Source organism: Anolis sagrei, chromosome 5 (assembly GCF_037176765.1).
Source record: "Anolis sagrei isolate rAnoSag1 chromosome 5, rAnoSag1.mat, whole genome shotgun sequence".
NCBI classification, from domain to species: Eukaryota; Metazoa; Chordata; class Lepidosauria; order Squamata; family Dactyloidae; genus Anolis; species Anolis sagrei.
In genome coordinates this window covers 738,457-753,351 of record NC_090025.1, presented here as the reverse complement: position 1 = coordinate 753,351, position 14,895 = coordinate 738,457, and the positions used below count along the sequence as shown (strand labels likewise).

The 14,895-nt window shown below is 48.8% G+C and overlaps 1 protein-coding gene across 1 annotated transcript in view; it reads left to right on the top strand.

Annotated features, from left to right (window-relative positions):
* Positions 1-14,895, top strand: part of VAX2 (ventral anterior homeobox 2) — an 89,207-nt gene that overhangs the window by 10,850 nt on the left and 63,462 nt on the right. Inside the window, exons 2-3 of the mRNA XM_067468369.1 lie at positions 828-971; positions 1,227-1,568. Coding sequence (XP_067324470.1) covers positions 828-971; positions 1,227-1,568 — 486 coding nt within the window. The remainder of the gene's footprint in view (positions 1-827; positions 972-1,226; positions 1,569-14,895) is intronic.

Below are 14,895 nucleotides of genomic sequence, written 5' to 3'. Positions count from 1 at the left end.
TGGGAGAGAGAGAGAGAGAGAAAGAGAAAGGGAGCGAGAGGCAGGAAGTTACGTGTCTTTGCGGCCGAGGCTCGGCTCTCAAGGGCAGCGGGGGGGTCCTTCTCGAGGCCGAGACCCCCCCCCGCACTCCAGGGTCGCCCCCCCACCCAATAGAGAGAGAGAGAGAGACGAGAGAGAGAGAGAGAGAGAGAGGGCGAGAGGCAGGAAGTTACGTGTCTTTGCGGCCGAGGCTCGGCTCTCAAGGGCAGCAGGGGGGTCCTTCTCGAGGACGAGACCCCCCCCCACTCCAGGGTCACCCCCACCTCAATAAGAGAGAGAGAGAGAGAGGAGAGAGAGAGAGAGAGAAAGAGGGCGAGAGGCAGGAAGTTACGTGTCTTTGCGGCCGAGGCTCGGTTCCCAAGGGCAGCAGGGGGGTCCTTCTCGAGGCCGAGACCCCCCCCCCCCACTCCAGGGTCGCCCCCCCCCCATAGAGAGAGAGATAGAGAGAGAGAGAGTGAGAGAGAGGAGGCGTGCGTCAACAGCATCCCCTTTTACGCAAGACTCCAACCGCGGAGGAGGAGGAGGATGAGGAGGAGGATGGTCCGCCTTCCTCCCCTCCCCCTCCCTCTCCCTCTCCCCCTCCCCCTCGGAACTGGCCCCGCCCCCTTCGCCCACGGCGCCTCTCTCGCGGGTGGAACTGTCCAACCTGGAAAGAAGGAAGGAGGGAAAAGGAGGAGAGAGAGAGAGAAGGAGGGAAGGAAGGAAGGGAGGAAGGAGGGCGCTCCCAGACTCCTCTCTCTCTCTCTCTCTCTCTCTCTCTCTCGCTCTCTCTCTCTCATTCTCCGCAGCCTTTCGCTCATCAGAGGGAGACGGAGAGCGGCGCGGAGTGGGAGGCGGAGTGGGAGGCGGAGGCGATGTCTGCGTGGGAGAGAGGAGCCCCCGTTTCCGGGCTCAAGAGAGGAGACCCGGCCACCCGTTGAAGGGGAATCGGAGTCGGAGGAAGACCCGGCATGGAGCCCGGAGAGGAAACTCGGAAGCCCCCTGGAAGCCCTTGAGAAGGAGCCAAGGAAGGGAGCCAGGAAGGAGCTCTCCTGCGGAACTCCCCGCCTCAGGACTTGGGCGAGAAGGAAGGAAGGAAGGAAGGAAGGAAGGAAGGAAGGAAGGAAGGAAGGAAGGAAGGAAGGCTGCAGTGAGGAGGGGCGCAGCCGGGGAATGAGGCCCCCGCCCGGCCCGGGATGAGCGATGAGGGGAGAGAGGACCCTCATGGGCCCGCCGGCGCCCACCTCCTCCTCCTCCACGGACACGCACACGGACACGGACACGGAGAGGGAGGCGGAGAAGCCCGGGAGGCCGGGAAGAAGCCGCGCGGGAGCCCCGCCGGAAGCGGAAGGAGCGGGACCGGGACCGCCGCGGGGAGGGGGGCCCGCCGCCTCGCCGACCCCCTCGCCCTCCCCCCGCCCCTGCGCCCCCGCCCAGACCACCACCACCACTACCGCCGAAGGAGGAGGAGGAGGAGGAATCGCGCAGCCCCCCCGCCAGCGCCCCCGCCCACGGAGAGGCCGACTACTGCCGCCGGATCCTGGTGCGAGGTAAGGGGTCGCCAGGAAGCGGGGGGGGGGGGTTCTGCTCTCCTTACCTCCCTTCTCTCTCTTTCTCTCTCCTTCCCCATAACTCCCACCCAGCCCCCTCCTCTCTCTGCCTTGACGCCTCCAAAGTGTGTGTGTGTGGGGGGGGGGGGGGTGTTTCTGCTCTCCTTCCCTAAAATGAGTTGGGGGAGTTTAGCCTACCTCCTCTCTCTCTCTCTCTCTCTCCTTCCCCATAAGGGACCGCCGCCCCCAAACTCCTCTGCAGCCCCCTCCTCTCTCTGCCTTGACGCATCCAAAGTGGGGGGGGGGGGGTCGTGCTCTCTTTCCCCAAAATGAGTCGGGGGAGTTTAGCAGGAAGGAAGGTAGGAAGGAAGGTAGGAAGGAAGGATGGATGGATGGAAGGAGGGAAGGAAGGAGGGAGGGAGGGAGGGAGGGAGGGAGGGAGGGAAGGAAGGAAGGAAGGAAGGAAGGAAGGAAGGAAGGAAGGAAGGAAGGAGAGATGGATGGGCAGATGGGCAGAAGGAAAGGAAGAAGGACAGGTGGAAGGAGGAAAAAGAGGAAAGTAGGCGGAACAGAAAGATGGCTGGAAGGAAGGACAGAAGAAAGGAAGAGGAAGGAAGGATAAAAGGAAGGAAGGACAGGTAGAAGGAAGGAGGGAAGGAAGGAAGGAAGGAAGGAAGGAAGGAAGGAAGGAAGGAAGGAAGGAAGGAAGCAAGGAAGGAAGGGCAGAAGGCGCCCTCTTGGACCCTTGTGAAGGATGTCCCTCTGAGGATGGACGGAGAGGGGTGGGGGAGGGTCTGCTCCTCCAAAGACGGAGCTCCGTTGAGATGCTTCCTGATCACTCGGGGAAAGGCTCTTGGTGGTCACGGAGGACACAGCGTGGAAGAACTCGCTGCTGCTGCTGCTGCTTCCTGGGAGAGCGGGGGAGCTTCCTTCCTAATCTGGAAGGCTTGGAAGCAAAGGCTGGGTGGATGGATGGATAGATGGATGGAGGACCACCTGTCTGTCGGGAGGGCTTAGATTGTGCTTTTCCTTGGTGGCCAAAGCGGGCTGGACTGGATGGTCTAGATCAGGCCTGGGCCCACTTTGGCCCGCCCTCCCTCCCTCTGGGTGTTTTGGACTCCAACTCCCAGCATTCCTCACAGCCTCAGGCCCCTTCCTTTCCCCCCTCAGCCACTTAAGCGTTATATCTATTTGTTGGGATATGAAGGTAGGCATCTTTTAGGTCTATCACTCTATCATCTAGCTCAGGCATCCTCAAACTGCGGCCCTCCAGCTGTTTGGGCCTCCAACTCCCAGAAGCCCTAGCAAGCATGTTAAATTGTCAGGAAGTCTGGGAGTTGAAGGCCCAAACAGCTGGAGGGCCACAGTTTGAGGATGCCTGAGCTAGCTGCTAGATGATAGTGATAGACCTAAAAGATCCCAACAAATAGATATAACGCTTAAGTGGCTAAGGGGGGAAAGGAAGGGGCCTGAGGCTGTGAGGAATGCTGGGAGTTGGAGTCCAAAAAACCTATAGGGAGGGAGAGCCAAAGTGGGCCTTCATGCCTGTTCTAGTGCCAGCAGTAGGGTGAATGAGCTTCCACAATGACAGTCACTGTTGGCTGAAGGACCTAGCCTGGCCTGGCCTCCAAAACAATCACATAGAGGGAAAAGGAAGGGGCCTGAGGCTGTGCGGAATGCTGGGAGTTGGAGTCCAAACCACCTGGAGGGAAGGAGGGAGGGAAGGAGGTCCCAAGTTGGCCCAGGCCTGGCCTAGATGTAGCTGGAAGATGCTCTGCTCCTTCTGTCTCTGCTCAACTTCTCCCCATTTCTGCTGCCTGGTTAATGCCCTGCCCCCCACTTTCCCCTTCACTTGGCTGCTGTGGGAGGTGGGGGGGGGGCAATCTGTCCCACTGGTCTCGAGACCCCTCCCTTCAATGCACACCCCTACTTTCTCCTTCTCTTGGCTGCTGTGGGAGGTGGGAGGTGGGGGGCAATCTGTCCCACTGATCTCGCGACCCCTCCCTTCAATGCGCTCCCCCCCCCCCCACTTTCCCTTTCACTTGGCTGCTGTGGGAGGTGGGGGGTGGGGGGCCATCTGTCCCACTGGTCTCGCGACCCCTCCCTTCAATGCGCCCCCCCCCCACTTTCCCTTTCACTTGGCTGCTGTGGGAGGTGGGGGTAGGGGGGCAATGTGTCCCACTGGTCTCGCGCGACCCCTCCCTTCAATGCCCCCTCCACTTTCCCTTTCACTTGGCTGCTGTGGGAGGTGGGAGGTGGGGGGCAATCTGTCCCACTGGTCTCGCGACCCCTCCCTTCAATGCGTCCTGTGCGGGGAGTGGGGAGGAAAGACACTTGGCGGTTTTGGAGGGGGGGGGGGTCCAGTCTCTGACTTAGGGAGGGGAGGATGCGATAGTGTTGCTTTCCTTGCTGAGGAGGGGGTTGGAGGATCTTCCTCGCGGTCCCCGTGTTCTCCGCGCGTGTCTGTGGAAGGGAAAAAGGGAAGAGGCTTCCTTCCAGGCGGCTGCTCCGGCACCCAAACAGGCGTCGCGGGGAAATCGCGTCACGGCAGCATCGCCCTGGCGACCTTTCCCCTTCCTTCCTTCCTTCTTTTCTCTCTCTCCCTCCTTCCCTTCTTCTCTTTCCTTTCCGAGTGGGATTTCTCTTCGGGAGGAAAGGGACCCCTCTTAAGACCCACGCGGGAGCGTTGGGAAGGGTCTCCCCGGAAGAGGGGCTCCATGTGGGGAGAGGCAAGAGGGACAAGACCCCCTTTCTTCACCTCGGTGGGAAACGCGGCGACTCTGGTCATTTCCGGCCTCCGAAGAGTGTGGCGAGGAAGCGACAAGAGTGGGCTCCTGATGGCCAGAAGGGAAGGGTTGGGGCGCATCCCCTGCCCACCTCCCTTGCCTCCAAATCCCATTCTCCTCACTCAGTAGAGCAAACCACAGCCTTCCAGATGCAACAGCATCACAACTCCCATCATCTCCAGTCATGATGCAGGGAATGCAGCCCAGCATCTGGAGGTCCACATAGAACCCACGTGGCCGAAACCTTGACCCACGTTTGTGCCTTTTTAAAAATCCCCTTTATGATCTTCTAAATAAATAAAGACATCATGTTCGTTTGTGGGATGAACATAACTCAAAAACCACTGGACGAATGGACACCAAATTGGGACACAGGACCCCTCTCAGGCCAACGAGTGACCATCACTCATAAAAACACTGGAAAACACAACAGAAAGGACTTAAAAGGCAAAAAAATAAAAATACATTACAATGTTCATGCTTATCTTCTTACCTAATGGGATTTACCTATTCCTTTAAAGTGCTTTTTACTTAGATGCTTTTTACTTATCTATATAAATAAAAATGTCATGTTCGTTTGTGGGATTAACACAACTCAAAAACCACTGGACGAATTGACACCAAATTGGGACACCAGACACCTCTCAGGTCAACGAGTGACCATCACTCATAAAAACACTGGAAAACACAACAGAAGGGACTTAAAAAGGCAAAAAAATAAAAATACATTACAATGTTCATGCTTATTTTCTTACCTAATTGGATTTACCTATTCCTTTAAAGTGCTTTTTACTTAGATGCTTTTTACTTGTCTATATAAATAAAAATGTAGTGTTCGTTTGTGGGATTAACAGAACTCAAAAACCACTGGATGAATTGACACCAAAATTGGACACAAGACACTTCTCGGGCCAATGAGTGACCATCACTCATAAAAACACTGGAAAACACAGCAGAGGAGACTTAAAAAGACAAAAAACTTTAAAATAATAATAATAATAATAATAATAATAAATCCTGCACCTCAAAGCTAGGCTACTGTTCCTGAGCATGCACAGAGGGTCATAGAAATATAATAATAATAATATAGAATAATATAATAATATAGAATAATAAAAATAATACAATAAAATAATAATAATAGAATAATAATAGACTCTATATAAATAAAAATGTCATTTTAGTTTGTGGGATTAACACAACACAAAAACCACTGGACGAATGGACACCAAATTTGAACACAAGTCAACTCTCAGGCCACCGAGTGATCATCACTCATAAAAACACTAGAAACACAGCAGAAGGCATTTAAAAGGCCAAAAAAAATTACACCGCATGTGCAAAACCACATATATACAGAAACACATATACACAGTCTGGGCCACAGCAATGCATGGCAGGGAACACCTAGTAATAATAATAATAATAATAATAATAATAATAATAATAATAATAAATTATAATAAATAAAGACTAATAATAAAAAATTATTATTATTATTATAAATCATTATTATAATCTAAATAAATGAAAATGTAATGTTCATTTGTGGGATTAACAGAACTCAAAAACCACTGGACGAATGGACACCAAATTTGGACACAAGACACCTCTCAGGCCAAGGAGTGACCATCACTCATCAAAACACTGAAAAACACACCAGAAGGGACTTAAAAGGCCAAAAAAATACATTACAACGCATGTGCAAAACCACATATATATTACATGCAAACACACATATACACAAATATATACACACATGTATGTATACACACACAAAACACGTATACACAGACTGGGCCACAGCAACGGGTGGCAGGGGACGGCTAGTAATCTATATAAACAAAAATGTCATGTTCGTTTGTGGGATTAACACAACTCAAAAACCACTGGACGAATGGACACCAAATTTGGACACAAGACAACTCTCAGGCCACCGAGTGACCATCACTCATAAAAACACTAGAAACACAGCAGAAGGCATTTAAAAGGCCAAAAAAAAAATTACACCGCATGTGCAAAACCACATATATACAGATATGCACACATATATACACAAATACAGACACACAAAACACATATACACAGTCTGGGCCACAGCAACGCATGGCAGGGAACGCCTAGTAATAAATAATAATAATAATAATAATAATAATAATAATAATAATAAATTATAATAAAAAAAGACTAATAATAAAAATTATTATTATTATTATAAATCATTATTATAATCTAAATAAATGAAAATGTAATGTTCATTTGTGGGATTAACAGAACTCAAAAACCACTGGACGAATGGACACCAAATTTGGACACAAGTCAACTCTCAGGCCACCGAGTGATCATCACTCATAAAAACACTAGAAACACAGCAGAAGGCATTTAAAAGGCCAAAAAAAATTACACCGCATGTGCAAAACCACATATATACAGAAACACATATACACAGTCTGGGCCACAGCAATGCATGGCAGGGAACACCTAGTAATAATAATAATAATAATAATAATAATAATAATAATAATAATAATAATAAATTATAATAAATAAAGACTAATAATAAAAAATTATTATTATTATTATAAATCATTATTATAATCTAAATAAATGAAAATGTAATGTTCATTTGTGGGATTAACAGAACTCAAAAACCACTGGACGAATGGACACCAAATTTGGACACAAGACACCTCTCAGGCCAAGGAGTGACCATCACTCATCAAAACACTGAAAAACACACCAGAAGGGACTTAAAAGGCCAAAAAAATACATTACAACGCATGTGCAAAACCACATATATATTACATGCAAACACACATATACACAAATATATACACACATGTATGTATACACACACAAAACACGTATACACAGACTGGGCCACAGCAACGGGTGGCAGGGGACGGCTAGTAATCTATATAAACAAAAATGTCATGTTCGTTTGTGGGATTAACACAACTCAAAAACCACTGGACGAATGGACACCAAATTTGGACACAAGACAACTCTCAGGCCACCGAGTGACCATCACTCATAAAAACACTAGAAACACAGCAGAAGGCATTTAAAAGGCCAAAAAAAAATTACACCGCATGTGCAAAACCACATATATACAGATATGCACACATATATACACAAATACAGACACACAAAACACATATACACAGTCTGGGCCACAGCAACGCATGGCAGGGAACGCCTAGTAATAAATAATAATAATAATAATAATAATAATAATAATAATAATAATAATAAATTATAATAAAAAAAGACTAATAATAAAAATTATTATTATTATTATAAATCATTATTATAATCTAAATAAATGAAAATGTAATGTTCATTTGTGGGATTAACAGAACTCAAAAACCACTGGACGAATGGACACCAAATTTGGACACAAGACACCTCTCAGGCCAAGGAGTGACCATCACTCATCAAAACACTGAAAAACACACCAGAAGGGACTTAAAAGGCCAAAAAAATACATTACAACGCATGTGCAAAACCACATATATATTACATGCAAACACACATATACACAAATATATACACACATGTATGTATACACACACAAAACACGTATACACAGACTGGGCCACAGCAACGGGTGGCAGGGGACGGCTAGTAATCTATATAAACAAAAATGTCATGTTCGTTTGTGGGATTAACACAACTCAAAAACCACTGGGCGAATGGACACCAAATTTGGACACAAGACAACTCTCAGGCCAACGAGTGACCATCACTCATACAAACACTGGAAAACACAGCAGAAGGGACTTAAAAATAAAAATAAAACATTACAAGGCATGCTCAGAACTACATATATACACATATACACAAATATATACACACATATACACATAGATACACACACAAAATTTACATTACAACGCATGTGCAAAACCACATATATATATACACAAACACAGATATTCACAAATATATACACACACATATACACAAACTGGGCCACAGCAATGTGTGGCAGGGGACATCTAGTATATAAATAAAAAATGTAATGTTTATAATTTATTTATAAATTAGGCTGAACATGAGTTGGAATCTGAGGGAAACTGAGGCAAGAGTGGACTGCAAAAGGCTTGGGAACTTTCCAGAATAGGAAAACTCCAACAACAAGTCCCAGAAGCACTTTATTAGAAATTAAGATTGCCGCACACTGCATTCACACTATAATCCATACATATCACCTGTCACATCAGCACTTTTAATCCTGTACCCATTACTCTGGCCCGGCCCAGTTTTATTGTGTCTTGGTGTATTGTTTATTGCTTCTTGTTTTGTTATTTAATATTGCTTTAATTGTTTTTAATTTGCTTTAGGTTTTGTATTGTTGTGTTGTGTTTTGAGGCCTTGGCCTTGTAAGCCGCATCCTTCGGGAGATGCTAATAAAGATAATAATAATAATAATATTAATAATAATAATAACTTGAGTGAGGCCCTCCCTGTGGTCCAGGACGCTTGCACAACTTGCACGTTTTTGCCCAGGGGTAAAGCACAGTGGTTGTCGTGGTTGTAAACAAAGAGGTGTGTTTCATCACACGATGTGTGGCTGTGACAGAGTAGAGGCCTCTTGGAGAAATTAAGAGGATGTTGAAACCTTCAAACCATGATAGTCAATAGAAATGCATGACATGCAAGGATTCCAGGAGTATGTCATGTGCAAAAAGGAAAGTGTGGTCCAGAGAGTAAGGGCGAGGGCTCAAATGGTTTTAGTGAGGGGTGGGAGAGAGAAAACACAGTGGATTCTGACAAATTGGTGCATATAATGCACCTTAAGTGCATTGAACTGGCTTGTGTGAGTCTACGCTGCCATATAACACAACTAGCTGTGCCCTGCCACGGGTTGCTGTGGCCTATAGTAAGAATTTTCAAACTAGAGGTAGATATCTGGACTATTATGAAAGAGAGGTACCTATCTATTCCTTCCCCCTTTTTCTTCCCCTTCCCCTCCTTTCTTCCTTCTCTACCTCTTTTTTCATTCCTTCTTTTGCTCTTTGGTTTCATCTTTCCTTCTCTCTTCCCTTCCTTCCCTTCCCCTTTCTCTACTTCTTCCTTTGCCTCCTTTCTTCCCTCCCTGTTTCCTTCCTTCTTTCACTTTCCTTTTCTCCTTCCTTCCTTCTTTACTTCTTTCCTGCCTTTCCTCCCCTTTTTCTTTCCTTTCTACTTTGTATTCTTCCTTCTGTACCTCTTTCTTTCCTTCGTTCTCTCCCTTCCTTCCCTCTTTCCCTCCTACATTCCTTCCTTCTTTCCCTTCCTCCTTTCTTCTCTCCTTCCTTCCTGTCCTCCCGCAATACTATGGTAAAGTCCCTTCTAATTCTATTCTATTTAATATAGTAATATATTGAATTTAAAGGTATTTTTGTGGAGTTTTTTTTCAGTGACGGTCACTCCTTGGATTGTGAGGAGTTTTGTTGCCAAATTTGGGGTCATTTGGCCCAGTAGTTTTTTGTTTTGTTTTTAAGGTACTCATCACGCACAGAACATTTATAGATAGATAGATAGATAGATAGATAGATAGATAGATTGTATTGTCGAAGGCTTTCATGGCCGGAATCACTGGCTTGTAGACCTCACAGAAAACCCTGAAGGCAAGCAAAGCTGCGGGCCTTCCTGGCTTTGTTGTTGAGTTGTTGTTGTTGTGGCCGTCCTTTGGGGCTCTGCGCCCCACACTTCCGCCTCCGGGGCGTTTTCCCCTTCTCCTTCTTTGGGCCTTCTCTTTGGAGCCCTTCTCCCTCCCTCCTTCCTCCTTCCTTTCCCTTTCTTTCCCTTTTCCTGGTCTTGTTGTTGAGTTGTTGTTGTTGTTGTGGCCGTCCTTCGGGACTCTGCGCCCCACACTTCCGCCTCCGGGGCGTTTCTCCCTTCTCCTTCTTTGGGCCTTCTCTTTAGAGCCCTCCTCCCTTCCTCTTTCCTCCTTCCTTTTCCTTCCTTTCCCTTTTCCTGGTCTTGTTGTTCAGTTGTTGTTGTTGTTGTTGTTGTTGTGGCCGTCCTTTGGGGTTCTGCCCCCCACACTTCCGCCTCCGGAGCGTTTCCCCCTTCTCCTTCTTTGGGCCTTCTCTTTGGAGCCCTCCTCCCTCCCTCCTTCCTCCTTCCTTTCCCTTTTCCTCTTCCTCTTCCTGCTTTCCAGGCCTTTTCGCGCTATGTTTCAAACCTTATCCCCGCGTCGTGGAGGTTTGCGGTTCGAACCTGCGTGTCTCCGGCCCACAGGCTCGTGTGTATGTGTGTGTGTGTGTGTATGTGTATGTGAGAGTCCCTCTTGTCGGCCTTTTCCTCGGAAATGATTCCCGGGTTTGGATTCCAGCGTGGAAGGGGAAAACTGGAGGAAACACTTGTCCAGAGGGACTCTCACATACACATACACATACACACGAGCCTGTGGGCGACCACTATGTTGGAGCAGCGTTTCCTTGGTGGCCGTTTCGAGAAAGGCGCTGGTCTAACTGGACATGGTCAAGCGGGTGGAAAATGGCATGACGTGGTCGCCTGGACTCGGCCGGAGAGACCTCACGGAAAACCCTGAAGGCAAGCAAAGCTGCGGGCCTTCCTGGCTTTGTTGTTGAGTTGTTGTTGTTGTGGCCGTCCTTTGGGGCTCTGCGCCCCACACTTCCGCCTCCGGGGCGTTTCCCCCTTCTCCTTCTTTGGGCCTTCTCTTTGGAGCCCTCCTCCCTCCCTCCTTCCTTCTTCCTTTCCCTTTTCCTCTTCCTCTTCCTGCTTTCCAGGCCTTTTCGCGCTATGTTTCAAACCTTATCCGCGCGTCGTGGAGGTTTGTGGTTCGAGCCCGCGTGTCGCTGGCCCACAGGCTCGTGTGTGTATGTATATGTGTATGTGAGAGTCCCTCTTCTCGGCCTTCCCCTCGGAAATGATTCCCGGGTTTGGATTCCAGCGTGGAAGGGGAAGACTGGAGGAAACACGCGTCCAGAGGGACTCTCACATACACATACACATACACATACACACGAGCCTGTGGGCGACCACTATGTTGGAGCAGCGTTTCCTTGGTGGCCGTTTCGAGAAAGGCGCTGGTCTAACTGGACATGGTCAAGCGGGTGTAAAATGGCATGACGTGACCGCCTAGACTCGGCCGGAGAGACCTCACGGAAAACCCTGAAGGCAAACAAAGCTGCGGGCCTTACTGGCCTTGTTGTTGAGTTGTTGTTGTTGTTGTGGCCGTCCTTTGGGGCTCTGCGCCCCACACTTCCGCCTCCGTTGCGTTTCCCCCTTCTCCTTCTTTGGGCCTTCTCTTTGGAGCCCTCCTCCCTCCCTCCTTCCTCCTTCCTTTCCCCTTTCCTCTTCCTCTTCCTGCTTTCCAGGCCTTTTCGCGCTATGTTTCAAACCTTATCCCCGCGTCGTGGAGGTTTGCGGTTCGAACCTGCGTGTCTCCGGCCCACAGGCTCGTGTGTATGTGTGTGTGTGTGTGTGTGTATGTGAGAGTCCCTCTTGTCGGCCTTTTCCTCGGAAATGATTCCCGGGTTTGGATTCCAGCGTGGAAGGGGAAAACTGGAGGAAACACTTGTCCAGAGGGACTCTCACATACACATACACATACACACGAGCCTGTGGGCGACCACTATGTTGGAGCAGCGTTTCCTTGGTGGCCGTTTCGAGAAAGGCGCTGGTCTAACTGGACATGGTCAAGCGGGTGTAAAATGGCATGACGTGACCGCCTAGACTCGGCCGGAGAGACCTCACGGAAAACCCTGAAGGCAAGCAAAGCTGCGGGCCTTACTGGCCTTGTTGTTGAGTTGTTGTTGTTGTTGTGGCCGTCCTTCGGGGCTCTGCGCCCCACACTTCCGCCTCCGGGGCGTTTCCCCCTTCTCCTTCTTTGGGCCTTCTCCTTAGAGCCCTCCTCCCTCCCTCCTTCCTCCTTCCTTTTCCTTCCTTTCCCTTTTCCTGGTCTTGTTGTTGACTTGTTGTTGTTGTTGTTGTGACCGTCCTTTGGGGCTCTGCGCCCCACACTTCCGCCTCCGTTGCGTTTCCCGCTTCTCCTTCTTTGGGCCTTCTCTTTGGAGCCCTCCTCCCTCCCTCCTTCCTTCTTCCTTTTCCTCTTCCTCTTCCTGCTTTCAAGGCCTTTTCCCGCTATGTTTCGAACCTTATCATCGCGTCGTGGTGGTTTGTGGTTCGAGCCCGCGTGTCGCTGGCCCACAGGCTCGTGTGTGTATATAGGTGTATGTGAGAGAGTCCCACTGGACGCGTGTTTCCTCCAGTCTTCCCCTTCCACGAGCGATCAGAGTCCAAACCCGGGGGTCCCTTCCAAGGCAAAGGCCGACAAGCCAGGGATGGAGCCTGTTTTGAAAACGCGGGTGGGTCAAAAAGTAATGCCTCCTGGGTCATAATTTTTTTCTGAACGAACCCAGAAGAGCAGAAGTTGGTCCAGATTCCAGTCGGAACACTCCTCGACACAAAACTACAGTGTTCCACAGAGTCACCACCCGCGTGTACACATCGCCGCCATCGATTAACCCAGGCATCAAAAACATTTTGGAAAAATTCAGGGTTTTAGTGTCATTCAAGTCATTGAATCTGAAAACAAGTAGGTGTTTAAAAACGGGAATATTTCCTTTCTCCAAGGCGGGGGAGAGGGAAGCCCCACCAGAAGGAAGGGCCCACGAAGCAGCCTCGCCTTCTCTTTCGCCATCTCTTTCGCGACACGGGCCCGAAAGGCCTTTCTGTGCGTGGGTTGCTTTTCCTGCGCCACTCCGGGGGCTTGGAGGGCTTCCTGGGGGAAAAAATAAGCTTTTAGGAAGGTTTGGGAAGCCCCTTCCTCACAAAACCCCCTGATTTGAGGCGGAAAAATAGGGAACACGCGGGACCGCGGAAAGGCGGCGGGTTTGGTGCTTGCAGGCCGAGGAAGAAAGAAGGAAAGAGGGAAGCAGGGAGAGGAACGAAGGAAGGAAGGAAGGAAGGAAGGAAGGAAGGGAGGGAGGGAGGGAGGGAGGGAGGAAGGAAGGAAGGAAGGAAAGAGGGAAGGAAAGAAGGAAGGAAAAGGGAAAGCGGCGGGTTTGGCGCTTGCAGGCCGAGGAAGAAAGAAGGAAAGAGAAAGGAGGCAGAGGAAGGAAGGAAGAAAGGAAGGAAGGAAGAGAGGGAGGGAGGGAGGGAGGGAGGGAGGGAGGGAGGAAGGAAGGAAAGAAGGAAGGAAGGAAGGAAGGAAGGAAGGGAGGAAGGGAGGAGGAAAGGAAAAGGGAAGGCGGCGGGTTTGGCGCTTACAGGCCGAGGAAGAAAGAAGGAAAGAGAAAAGAGGGAGAGGAAGGAAGGAAGGAAAGAAGGGGACGAAGGAAGAAAGAAAGAAGGAAGAAAGGGAGGGAGGAAGGAAAGAAGGAAGGAAGGAAGGAAAGAGGGAAGGAAAAGGGAAGGAACAGAAAAGCAAACGCGCACAGAGAGAAGAAGGCCTTGGAAGTGTTGGTTTTGGTCAACGGATTGGGGCCCAGCTTTCACCCCAAAAGCACGGCAGAGAAGCCCACTTGCAAGGAAGAGGCCAAAGGGAACCTGAAGCAAATGCGACCCACACTAAGGCAACCCAAACACGACCCTCAGAATTGCCACCAAGGCGAGGGGAAGCGACCCAAAGGCGACCCTCACAAAGGCGACCTCAGGCAGCGTTCCACCCGAGACAAACACGACCGCCACCAGTGAAACCAACGCAGGCCCGTAGCCAGGATTTTGATTCGGGGGGGGGGGGGGAGCTGAGTTTGATTGGGGGGGGGGGGCTGAGGATCTACCCTAGCAAACCTTTTGTATCGTTATCCCAATGCCCCCATCATGCATATTTTTGTATGTGTATATGTCTATATGTGGTTTTGCGCGTGCATTGTAATGTAATTTTTGCTTTTTGGCTTTTTAAGCCCCTTCTGTTGTGTTTTTCCGTGTTTTTATGAGTGATGGTCACTCGTTGGCCTGAGAGGGGTCTTGTGTCCAAATTTGGTGTCCATTCGCCCAGTGGTTTTGGAGTTATGATAATCCCACAAACGAACATAACATTTTTATTTATACAGATTTATTTACTGGACTCGCCGTCCCCTGCCATACGTTGCTGTGGCCCAGTCTGTGTATATGTGTTTTGTGTATGTATATGTGTGTATATATATTTGTGTACAAGTGTATATATGTGTGTTTGCGTGTATATATGTGTGTGTGTGTGTGTTTTTGTGCGGTAGCCTTGGAACAGTAGCCTAACTTTGCAGTGCTGGATTTATTTATTTATTTATTTATTTGAATGTATTTTTTTATTTTTTGGCTTGTTAAGTCTCTTCTGTTGTGTTTTTCTGTGTTTTTATGAGTGATGGTCACTCGTTGGCCTGAGAGGTGTCTGGTGTCCAGATTTGGTGTCCATTCGCCCAGTGGTTTTGGAGTTATGTTAATCCCACAAACGAACATGACATTTTTATTTATATAGATCTATCTATCTATCCATCCATCCATCCATCCATCCATCTATCCTATCTATCTATCTATCTATCTATCTATTCTATCTATCTATCTATCTATTTATCTATGTCTCAGTATCTGTCTGGAATTCTGTA